At 35.8% G+C, this 11,284-nt stretch overlaps 1 protein-coding gene across 1 annotated transcript; it reads left to right on the top strand.

The window, feature by feature from the left end:
* Positions 1–526: 526 nt before the first annotated feature.
* On the top strand, positions 527–8,078 carry LOC129296114 (uncharacterized). Its single transcript, XM_054934734.1, has 8 exons — positions 527–1,040; positions 1,167–1,316; positions 1,807–1,953; positions 2,195–2,302; positions 2,449–2,556; positions 2,747–2,977; positions 6,631–7,001; positions 7,089–8,078. Exons 1-8 carry the CDS (start codon positions 527–529, stop codon positions 7,692–7,694), a joined length of 2,235 nt encoding a protein of 744 aa, XP_054790709.1. The 3' UTR covers positions 7,695–8,078.
* The last annotated feature ends 3,206 nt before the right edge of the window (positions 8,079–11,284 follow it).

Raw genomic sequence — 11,284 nt, 5'->3', positions numbered from 1 at the left:
GAAAACTTAAGAGGCTGGCACTATTTTCTGTCAGCACCCAAGGGCTATATATAGCCCAAAGATGAAGACACAAAGCTGGCTCATAATCACCAGTTAATGCTTCGGTTACGCACGCATTAAACAGCCTTAAATAGCAAAAACGCACACGTCCATTAATCTGGAGATGTTTGGCAGACAAAACAGGTAAGTTAAAATAATTATTTATTTTTGTAAAAATAACTCAATAAACGCAAAGGAGGGCAAATTGGCTAATTTTAATTACATTACAATTACAATTGTTTTAAATTGACCTATCTTATGTGCATGAGACCAAACTCATTTTACTAACTTATTTCATTTTAGTATATATATATTAAGAGATTCTTTCTTTTAGTCAATGTGGAACTTTGACATACACACTTTTGACACACATACAACAGATCCATGATCCATCCATCCATACTCCCCTAGTCCATGTATACATGTCACACATGCAGACGTTGAAGTCAATAATATTGCTCAAAAGAACTATCTAGGTGGTGAGAAAATGGGTAAAGACTTGGAATCCAGCAAGAAGCAGCTATTTACATTCGCCATGAAAGGGAAATGGGAGGATGTGATTGAACTGTACAAGAAGGAACCGCGGCTTCACAAAGCCAGAATAACGAAGTCGAGAAGCACAGCGTTGCACGTAGCAGTGCGTGATGGGAACGAGGAGGTGGTGGAACAGATGGTGAAGCTAGCTGAAACATGTCCGATACTCTGTAAAGAGGTTTTAGAGACTCAGAATGACAGAAAAAACACTGCTCTGCATGTAGCTGCTTCCATGGGGAATCTCAGAATCTGTCATTTGATTGCGCAGAAACATCCATCCTTAGTCAATGTTCGAAACGTCGACGGCGAGACACCTATCTTCCTGGCGGCTCTTCACGGCCGAAAAGAAGCGTTTCTTTGTCTTCATTACCTTTCTCATCCTAATGGCTCTTCCCCCAATTATGTGAACTGTAGAAGGAACGACGGCAATACATTTCTTCATTGTGCAATTGCTGGGAACTTCTATGGTAATAGAACCTCAATCACCTTCAAATACTGATATATATGATCTTAGACTTCTCTAGTACTGTTCTAACCATTTATAATTATCATGTTACTTATTTTATTTGATTCTATTGTAATATTAATGGCAGATTTGGCATTCCAAATTATTCACCTGTATGAAGATCTAGTGAACGGGGTGAACGAAGAGGGGTTGTCTGCCCTCCATCTGCTTGCAGCGAAGCCTTCTGATTTCAAAAGTGGTAACCGACTTGGGCGATACGAAATGATCATCTATCACTGTAAGTACTGATTAGGCCATATTGTTTGGGGTTAGGAGCCTCTAACATGCCTTTCTCTAATATTATTTATAATGTCCCAACTTTTTCTTTTTCTTTTTATCATTAGCTCCTACATAAAATAACAAACATTTGGATATTTTGATGTTCCAAAATGATGAAGATTTGCATTTTTTATGATTTTTTAAAAATAAAAGGGTGTATTTGTGATATTTTTCTTTAAAAAATCATAAAAATATAAATCTTTACCACTTTGGGATATTAAAATATCGAAATGTCTCTTATTTTATGTAGACATCAATGATTCAAAGAAAAATAAAAAAAAAAATTGAAAAGTTAGAGCATTATAAGAGATATTAGAGAAAGGTACATTAGATTTCCTCGGCCTATATTGTTCGCGGAAGGAAGGCTACTATTATTGATATCTACTGATCTGAGTATCATTTTTCTTCATGTTATTTGCACATGCACATCTCGTTTTATTGTTTGGAAGGTATATTTGTTGAGGAACTCAAGCCAGCTGAGTACAGCTTTCAACAGTCTTTCTCAGATGAAGGCAGGAACCCCAATTGCAATATTCCAGACAATCACAGGACATGGTGCGACTTTTTTGGGGTCGTGAAAACTTCGCTCGCCGTTGGTCTAGATAATTTCTTCCTTATTCTCACTTTTCACATGTATTTCTTTCAAATTATAACTGCATAATGTAGCTTGATAGAAGTACAGTTCACACCCACACGCATGCAGTATTAATTAAAGGCAAAGACAAAAACACAATAACGTCAAGCATTACATTAATTGAATAGAATATGCGTGAATTGTTTTTCCTTTAATTCACTATTTATAGCTGCTTGAGATAGCTTGTGCATTTTCATTCCCAGTAACCAACAAATTTCCAGCGTTTCACTTTTCGAAAGACAACATTTTTTCGAAAGGACAGCCACCAAATGCAGGGGATCCCGAAATGGCAAGAAATAATAACAGCCAAGGTTAGGATTCTTTTGAGTTTTGGCACATTTCTGCTTAACTAGTTTCTAAGAAAGCGAACTTGCTGGGCACAAGATGACAAGAGTATGGACTTGTAATGCCCTCACCACACCAATTCACAATTTACATTACATTTGTCTATGATCAGATTGTAGAGCTCGTCATCAAACGCATCAGTTATATCCAGAAAACTACGAGACCTGCTGTTCATTTTTCAGATTTGTATATCTGGTAGTGACGCTGATTCTTGGCCAAGGTATGCTAATCTATATCATGAACACACTGTGTGTTACTCTGCAATGAGTGGATAGGATAGAAAAAGCATCGATCCTGGGTTTTGTTTGTCCCTTTTACTCTGTTTTTCAGGGGGACACGCGTCTTTAATTTTTTACTCCCATATTAATTAATCCTAAATAACTGCTCATGTATATTTTGTAACGTTCCAGGATCGAGTAGATTAAAAAGAATACGCAGGGAGAAGGAGAAACATGTTTGGTCTCTTCAAATACTGAATGAACTTTGTCATTCTTTGTTGTACGAGTTTGAAGACAGCCATCATGAAATTGATGAAACAGCTTTGTCCGAAGACAGCCATCATGAAAAGGATGAAATATCTTTTTCAGTCGGAGAAATCAAAATAATCAGACCTGGAAACGATAACCAACAACAGCACGGAGGTAAATTTTGAAATTTTATATATTGATAGTATCTTTTAGAAAGTACATTTTCTGTCCCCTGCGGAAGGCCAACTGCAGAGCTGTTCCCCCTGGTCTAATCGAGGGCCATAGGGTGCCTCTTTACACTTGATGCAACTCTCCTGAGAACTCTATACCACTCCCTGATGTTCACCCTAGACGCCAAGAAGCCTTTTGACAAACTCCCTAGAGGTTTATGGCTCCTGCAGCTCTGGAGCCTGGCCTACGTTCCTGCACGAAGCACATCCTCACTGGTTAGCAAGGGATGCCAACAAGGACCCTCTGACCATGTTCCTTTCTCTTGACAACACCTCTCATTTGTGGCGCACCTTACGTTTCCTTGAAACCCATTACTTGCCCACCTGCTTTCAGGAGGCTCTCAAGGACCAAGATTTCTTGCAGCTTCGTGCTACACTATTTTTCTCTTACACTTCCCCGAAACTATTAATCTATTATGGCATCGGCACTGCCAAGCCGATGTTGTATGTGGAGAATTATTTCTCCCAGTTTGGAGGCTCTGGTAGCACGGTGGGCCGAATTGAAAAGCCTTGAAGAACGCCTTTGGAAGGGTTAGTATGGGCATAGTAATTCGTCTAAGAAGAACCCTTGTCTCTTATGTTAAAAGCGGTCATATTGGCCTGCTTGTCCCCTCTGATGGGATGGAGTGTACCATCCTTTGGCAAATTATTGGGCCCTGATGGACTTCTTTGTTCTTGAGGGTTAGGACAAGAATCTTCTCAAGGGTGTTTTGTTGAAGGGTTTCCTCAGTCACTGTGTGGATCATCATGTGAATGGACAACCGATTGCTTAGTGCTTGCATGGTTGTCGTGATGACCTGGCATAGTTCAATATGTCTTCTCTAGTCTCGCTCTTCCTTTTTTGTTTAAAAGAATTCCCACTCCTATGCTTCAATGACTCGAATTCTCTAGCTATTTCTCTTCAGCCATTTCCAACTATTGAGTGCAAAATGCTACTGCCTTATCAGTTTGTTTTTGGTTGCCTCAGTCAGCGCCTCGTGAAGTTCTCGAAGGTTTTCTTGATTTGCTCAACTTGCCGTTCAAAGCTTTTCTGAAGGCCTTTTAGGCTTTGTTCAGAATCTTTTGCCCAGTGACTCGATATGTAAGTTGGATATGGGCTAGTCTAAATCCAAGGGGTTAGATGTCAATTAAGTCAGGAATCCCGCCTCCCTTTCATCCCTGGAACGTGAGTCATGAGTTTTGCGCATTGCACTTGCAACACCATGTTCCAAACCTTGGGGCCTAGTGTGGTCTTTATTATCAAAACCCTTAAAATGTATGTTTCTCAGCATTGTTGTTGACAATCAGGTTCCACTAAGAGTGCCAAAAACTGTGTTAGCTCAATTTTCAGGGAACTAGTTAGAGTGTCACGACTCTTAGTAGGCGTGCCAAGCGTGTCAGAGGAATGTGTCCTCAAAAATGTGAGTTGAATCAAATGATTAAATACGTTCCCAAAGTCCTTTGCCATAATTTTTCTAGAGAGTCAAGTGCATGCAAAAAAAAATAAAGGATAAGCCGTGAGATCTTCAATTAATCATGCACTCATTGCCTACTTATAAAAAAATGACAATGGCGCTCTCCTTTTGAATTTAAGTTTGGCGCCATCAAAAACAAGTAACTATCCATGCCATTTTTGACCAACGGTGCGCCTAGTCGTGTGAAATAGGGAGAGTAAGTGCACTGAAATAAACGGGTAGTGGGGGAAGTAGGCAAGACCACGTTGCAACCTATCTAAAAGTGACATTCCACTCGCCTTTGTGAAACTGGCTTGCCATTTGGGTTAAGTCTAGCCATTCTCCCCTCAAGCCTAGTATGTAAATCAATTGTAAATATTAGTTCAAATAGTTATAAATTTAGAAGTTCTAACTTTAAATAAAACATTTAAAATTTAAATATAACTATTAATTTACAATTGAGATTTATGTTTACAATTATTTAAATCTTTATTCGCAATTTATTTTATAAAAAATTTTATCAGTTACTTAACTGTCATGAATTTCAAATTTCAAGATTTGATTGTTTTTCTAAAATGAAACTCGTCCGGTCTTATATTTAAGACTAAAGAGAGAGTATAATAGGTCACTATATGTGTATTGGGGGACCCAGAGTTTGGATCGTGTCTCTCGTTAATCATGATCAATTAAACCATCACAAATGTGAAGGATATTTATTGCGAGTTTCATCACTCATCAGTGGTATTGAAATATTGCAGCCAAAATGAATCAACAGCAGATTTATAATGTTCCTGTCGATCAAAACAAATAAAACGGTAACTCTGATCTATACCATTATAGTATATATGATCAGGTTTGAATTCGAATAAACTTAGAGCTGTATATTTAATTATTATTGTATCACAAAAAAAGCTACTAGGGGAAGTGTCTATATATATTGATCAATTTGCACCCTGCAGCAAAATATTCATTAAAAAATCAAAAAAGGAAAGGAAAGGAAGAAAGAGATGAGAAACGACAGACAAGAAAAAATCATCTAAAGAGCACCTGAACAATTATCTCTTTCTCTTATTATGGGCAAAATTTAAAGAATCTGAAGGAAAACAAGCAATATCATCAAAGAGAAAAATGAAAAAAGCATATCCTAATTCGGGTGGTCAAACGTTCATTCTCCCTATATATACATAGCAAGCATTTTATATATAATTTTTTTAATTTATGATATATTTATAATCTTGAAAAATGTTATATAAATTTCTAATTAAAAACCATTCAAGTTATATCAATAAGAAATATATATTTATAAAATTAAATTAAATAACTGATAACAAATGTTTACACATCTCCACATAATAAATTTAGTGTGGGTGTAAAAAAATTTTAAAATATAAAAGTTTTGATTGATTAAAATAATGGTTTTGAGGGACGAAAGCAGAATCCACTGATTCCATTATTTATTTTGTTCCCTTTTATTATCTCCCATTTTGGCACTTTTTCTTCTTCATCTGGATTCGATTAATATAATTGATGTTTCAAAACTCCCAAGAATTGGCTGAACTCCTCAAACGCTTGGGCGTGTACAATGGCAAAGCTGATAAATCTGCAAGCAAGGCTTTTAGGGGATGCTGCGTATGCCTATGTGAGAGTTGTGTGTGTGTGTGTTTGTAAGAAAATGGAGTGCAGAAACATACCTCTGTCAACTTTCATGACGGTACCTCTGATAGCGATGCTCGGCCTTTTTTTTCCTCATGGTAACCCGATCATAATAATGAATACAGGTGTTTGATATACAGTAGACACACTGAAACTTTGTTGAGAGAGGAGAGGGAAAGAAGCAGATGAGATAATATTCTTGTTCTCTGCGTGAGTTTTCTAGAGAGTGGGGGAGAAAATGAACGTCTGTTATATCATATTACCCAATATCTACTCATAGATAATGGGTAGTTATTTTATTTAAAACAAATAACCACTCCCTCCAAAATATTCCGGTAACCACCCATAAGATAATAAAAAATAATTATTAATATAAATAATTATTTAACACAATTTGGGTCCCCACTTACTTGGCCCAATTTATCAAAGGTGCAATTCAACAATACTCAATGTGGTTAATTATACATTCAGATTGCACTCTCCACCAAGCTAATTGCATTATAATTTGCAGGGGCCGATGAGAAGAAAAATGGTGAGCCAAAAGAACGAAGGAGAAGGAGAATTGAAACACCATTGCTCGTTGCAGCAAAATATGGAGTGCTGGAAATAGTCAAGAAAATTATGGCTGATATACCAAGCGCCATCCACGATATCAATCACCGTGGCCAAAATGTATTGCATGTGGCTGTAGAGTACAGGCAACCCCATATTTTTAGGCTCCTCAGGCACCAGAGGTTTTGGGACAACCTCCTTGGAGGCGTAGACTTTGATGGCAACACAGTACTGCACTTAGCAGCAAAGTCTGTTGAATCCTTGTCTCTTCCTGGGCTAAGTTATGGCTCTGGTGCCTTGCAGTTGCAACGTCTAATCAAGTGGTACGAGGTATGTGTACACACACACACATACATTAATTCCACTCTCATAAGCACGTACATATATGTTATTACTTTTAACTTGAACTACATGCAGCACGTGAAATCGTTAGTGCCACCTCGTGCGGTTTCCCTTTTAAACAAGAAAGGGGAAACTCCGGGACAAATCTTCATTGGACAACATAAAGAACTTGTCAAAACTAGTGGTGAATGGCTTAATCGCACGTCTGAATCTTGCTCAGTGGTAGCAGCGTTGGTTGTCGGAGTTTCCTTTGCAACATCAAGCACTCTACCCGGCGGTAACGATGACAAGACTGGCAAGCCGACCTTAGATGGACGGCCAGTGTTTGAACTCTTCGCTCTTGCTGCACTTATTGCTCTCTGCTTCTCTGTCGTCGCACTGATCATGTTCCTTTCCATACTTACTTCTCAAAAACAACCCACAGATTTTAAGAAAAAATTGCCAGTCAAGCTTTTTATAGCCTTGAGCTCACTGTTTGTGTCCATTGTCTCCATGTTCGCATCTTTCTGCGCTGCACATTCCTTTGTGCTCGAGGACAAGTTCAATAGAGCAATAATCCCTCTTTATGCTGCCACCTGTCTTCCTGTTTACTTCACAATCGTGGAGTTCCCACTCTACATGGATCTTTTTGAAACCATTGTTAGCGAAGTTCAACGACCATACGATTATGGCTATTTATAAATCTATAGCTGGGGACTGTCCAATGCTTATCCCTGGCCTTCTTTTCTTAAATATTTGCTTCTTCAGTCCAATGCTTAATGCTTGCTATTTGCGCTGGTTTGCCTCAACCTCCCCTTTGACTGTCGTCGTCATCGTCTTCGTCTAATGTTGACGTGTCGATTTGTTTGTAGTAATTAATATGTTGGTGTTGCGTGATTTTATTATATGCAATAAAAGTACTGTTACCCAAAAACAAGATTGTCTGTGATTCCTCGTTGTTTTTAATGTATTCAATGCATAAAATAATTGATTTACAGTTTAATTATTAATTTTGCAAGAGTGTATTATTAAATCTTATTATTAACATACCTACATTTGATTTGATAAAAGTATATAAAATATATGTACCTCTGTCTTCTCCTAAATTCAATGGATTAATTAATTAATTATTATCTCCCTTTAAAAATGTAAGGCATTTTTAACCGAATCTCATCTTCAATAAAGTAGTTACTTATCTTTAAACTAACATTATTTTTTTATATTTATCCCTATTTAATAGAGTGTTTGACTTTAAAATAAATATAAAATAATTTATTCAATAAGGGCACTTTTGAAAGGAAAAAAAAGGTAATGATTATATCTTAAAAGACTAAAAATACCTTATATTTTTGAATGACGGGAGTATATATATTATTTCTTTAAATTTAATATTTGAAAAATGATTAAAAAGATATATTTTAAATGTTCATTTATAAATTATATTTGTTTTACTTAAAATTGAAAGTTTAAAAATAAAACCATTTAAAAAAGAGAAACCATTATAGTGTTAATTGGTAAAATTAAAAAGAGAAAATTACCATGGTCCCCACAATCATTCAAAATACCCAAAGGTTCCATAAAATCTCTAAATAGCTATCAAGTTAGGGACTTAAGAGTGAATAAGATTAAAACAACAATGACTATAATACTCAAGTTATAAGATGCACTGGTGACAACTTAACAATAACTATTCACCATAGGACAAATACTATTAACGAGTGACGTGTCACCAGTAAATGCCTCACTCGTTAATAGTATTTGCCCTATAGTGAATGTTTGTTATTAATTTGTCAACAATGCATCTTATAACATAATGGGTATTCTAGTAATTGTCATTTCAGTCTTTTTTAATTGGGAAAATCACCATGAAGTAAGTCCTCATTATTATTTAAAGTACTCAAAGGACTTACCAAATTTTAAAATATCTATTTGGTCCCTAAAGATTTAAAATCATTATTATCATTTTTTTATATGCAATGGGGCCAAAATGCCCAAACTTTATTTAATTAGTAGTAAATCTAGGGTCAAAATGACCTTTACATCTCGATAAATCCACTCAAAGAGACCTCTAAGAAGATCCTGAATGACTTTACATCCATACTCTTGCCTTAAATCTCATTTAACTAACTAGTCAACACTCCTATTGCATTATCAAAAAACATGCCTTACCAATACCTGCCATTCCTTTGTGATCTTTGTGATAGCATGACAACATTTGCCACTAAGGTACTTCACGATACTCAACCGCTGACAAGTACACATCAACTACTATAGAAAAATCACTCTCAATTATAAGCTTTAGCATATTAAGTTTGTTTGTCACATGGATTCCATATTAAAAGCTCCAAAACTTAGCTTCCTTCACTATGCAGCTACTAAGATTACACACAAATCTACTAAGCCATTTTCCGTCTAAATTTTAAAAAACACCTCTGCAGCTTGCCGTCCCTGGGTTTCCTTTTGTCGCACCGTCAATGTTAAGCTTAACCCAACTTTAAGGAGGCACCTCCCAATATCCTTAATCTAGTCTTTGCTTTGCCTTAGCACAAACATCCATCCTCATACTAGTTTGAATTAAGGAAGAAAAAATGATAATTTTATTACAAAGCCCAACTAGAGCCATAGTATAACATCTTAAGTTTTTCAACTTTACAATTTTAAGTATTTAAGGAAGGTAAATTAATCAAAATAAGAGAATTATGAATTAGTAAGTTTTTGGATCACTAATATGATTTATGGATCTTTCGACAGTCTTGAAAGAGGGTTAGGTAAGAGTTTGAGTGGACTGTGACACAAAAATAGGCCCAAAATGTGTTTGAGCTTGTTTGTGCCATCCCCATGGCGGATGGGAAAAAATCTGGATAAATCAGACTATCGTGCGCATTTGAAGCAGAATAGAAAGAAAGAGAGAAATGCGTGAGGGGTGAGGGAGGGAGCCTTGGGGTCTAGTAGGGCTTGACTCTTGGAGCATTTTGAAGGTATATAGAGCTTGATAATCCCTTGGGTAAGCTTCCTCTCCTTCTTCCCTCCCATTTATGTGAATTTTGGTAGATTTGGTTATGGTTGGGGCTTGATTTTATGTTTCCTTAAGTTTTGACCAAATCCATTACCTTAGTTAATATCTTTGAGAGTTAAATGAATCTTCTAAACCTAGGTTTATAAATTATGTAGTGATTTAAAATTTTTGGTTAGGGTTTAGATGAATCCTAAGTGAAATTTAGGAGTTTTAAAATAATATGGATAATGGATTAGTGTTATTAATGCGTTGGGATGTTAAATGAAATTAATGGAAGGTAGTAGATGTGTTGATGGTGTTAAACTAGGATTTTAAGTATAACTGGTACCCAACATTAGGCTAGAAAGGGATTAATTAGAGTGAAAATTGATGTTAAATATTTAACCTTGTAGATTAAATATTAATTAGGCATTCATATACTAGTGGACCTTGTGGAGCTAAGTTTGAGCACGGTAACCTAAGGCAATCAAATTTTCTAAACTCTCTATTTGTGTGTTTGGGTAGTTATGTGGTAATTATGAAAGTAACTATTATTGTTTTAGACTGGTATAGTATTAATAAAAAAATAATTATAATTTAGAAATTTATGTGAAAAGGAATGGATAATTATGCTTTTCATATCTATGGTTTTGAAAGTTTTATGCTAAATACTATGTTCATGCATATGTATTTGTGAAATTGTATAATTTATAATGGAAATGATTATTTGAGTATAATTTATATGTTTATAGCTATGTGTGGAATTGTTGAGTATATGTTTGGTATAATCATTATAAGAGGGTGAAAGTTCACCCTAGTGTTGTTATTCGGGAATATTATTTGAAAATCCATATGGCACATGCACCTTTGGCCAGGGTTGCCTCCCATGAGTGGTGAGCTTGAGCCTATACAGTCACATAAATTTGGTTATATCAAATTGTCAACCCACAAATTCAGTCAAAGGATATAAGGAGATGTATTGATCATGCATTGTAAAATCATGTGTGAATGTAACGTGATATATTTGGCGTATATATTTAAACTCCCCTTCACATACTCACTATCTATTCCCACATACTAGTAGTTTATTTAGATTATTTAGTTTCGACTCACCCTATAGTTATGTTTTATAGGTGAAGGCTCCAATAGAGGCAAAGAGAACAGAAGTGCCATTAAGATCAGAGAAGCTTGAGTTTGTATATCTCTCTTTTTATCATTTTGTAATTGTAATAAATGAATGTTTATGCCAATTTAGGATCATGTTTTGCTATAAGGATTACTTGCATGAGGAATGATT

The sequence above is a fragment of the Prosopis cineraria genome, unplaced genomic scaffold (assembly GCF_029017545.1).
Source record: "Prosopis cineraria cultivar Desert tree isolate PC_DT_omini unplaced genomic scaffold, ASM2901754v1 PC1, whole genome shotgun sequence".
NCBI lineage: Eukaryota > Viridiplantae > Streptophyta > Magnoliopsida > Fabales > Fabaceae > Prosopis > Prosopis cineraria.
This window is presented reverse-complemented; position numbering and strand designations above follow the sequence as displayed.

Excerpts from the sequence above, each read along its gene's own strand:
- LOC129296114 (XM_054934734.1), top strand. The coding sequence starts at position 527 with ATGGGTAAAGACTTGGAATCCAGCAAGAAGCAGCTATTTACATTCGCC. Across the intron at positions 1,317-1,806 it reads CGAAATGATCATCTATCACT|GTATATTTGTTGAGGAACTC; the intron begins GTAAGTACTGAT and ends ATTGTTTGGAAG. Across the intron at positions 2,978-6,630 it reads TAACCAACAACAGCACGGAG|GGGCCGATGAGAAGAAAAAT; the intron begins GTAAATTTTGAA and ends TATAATTTGCAG.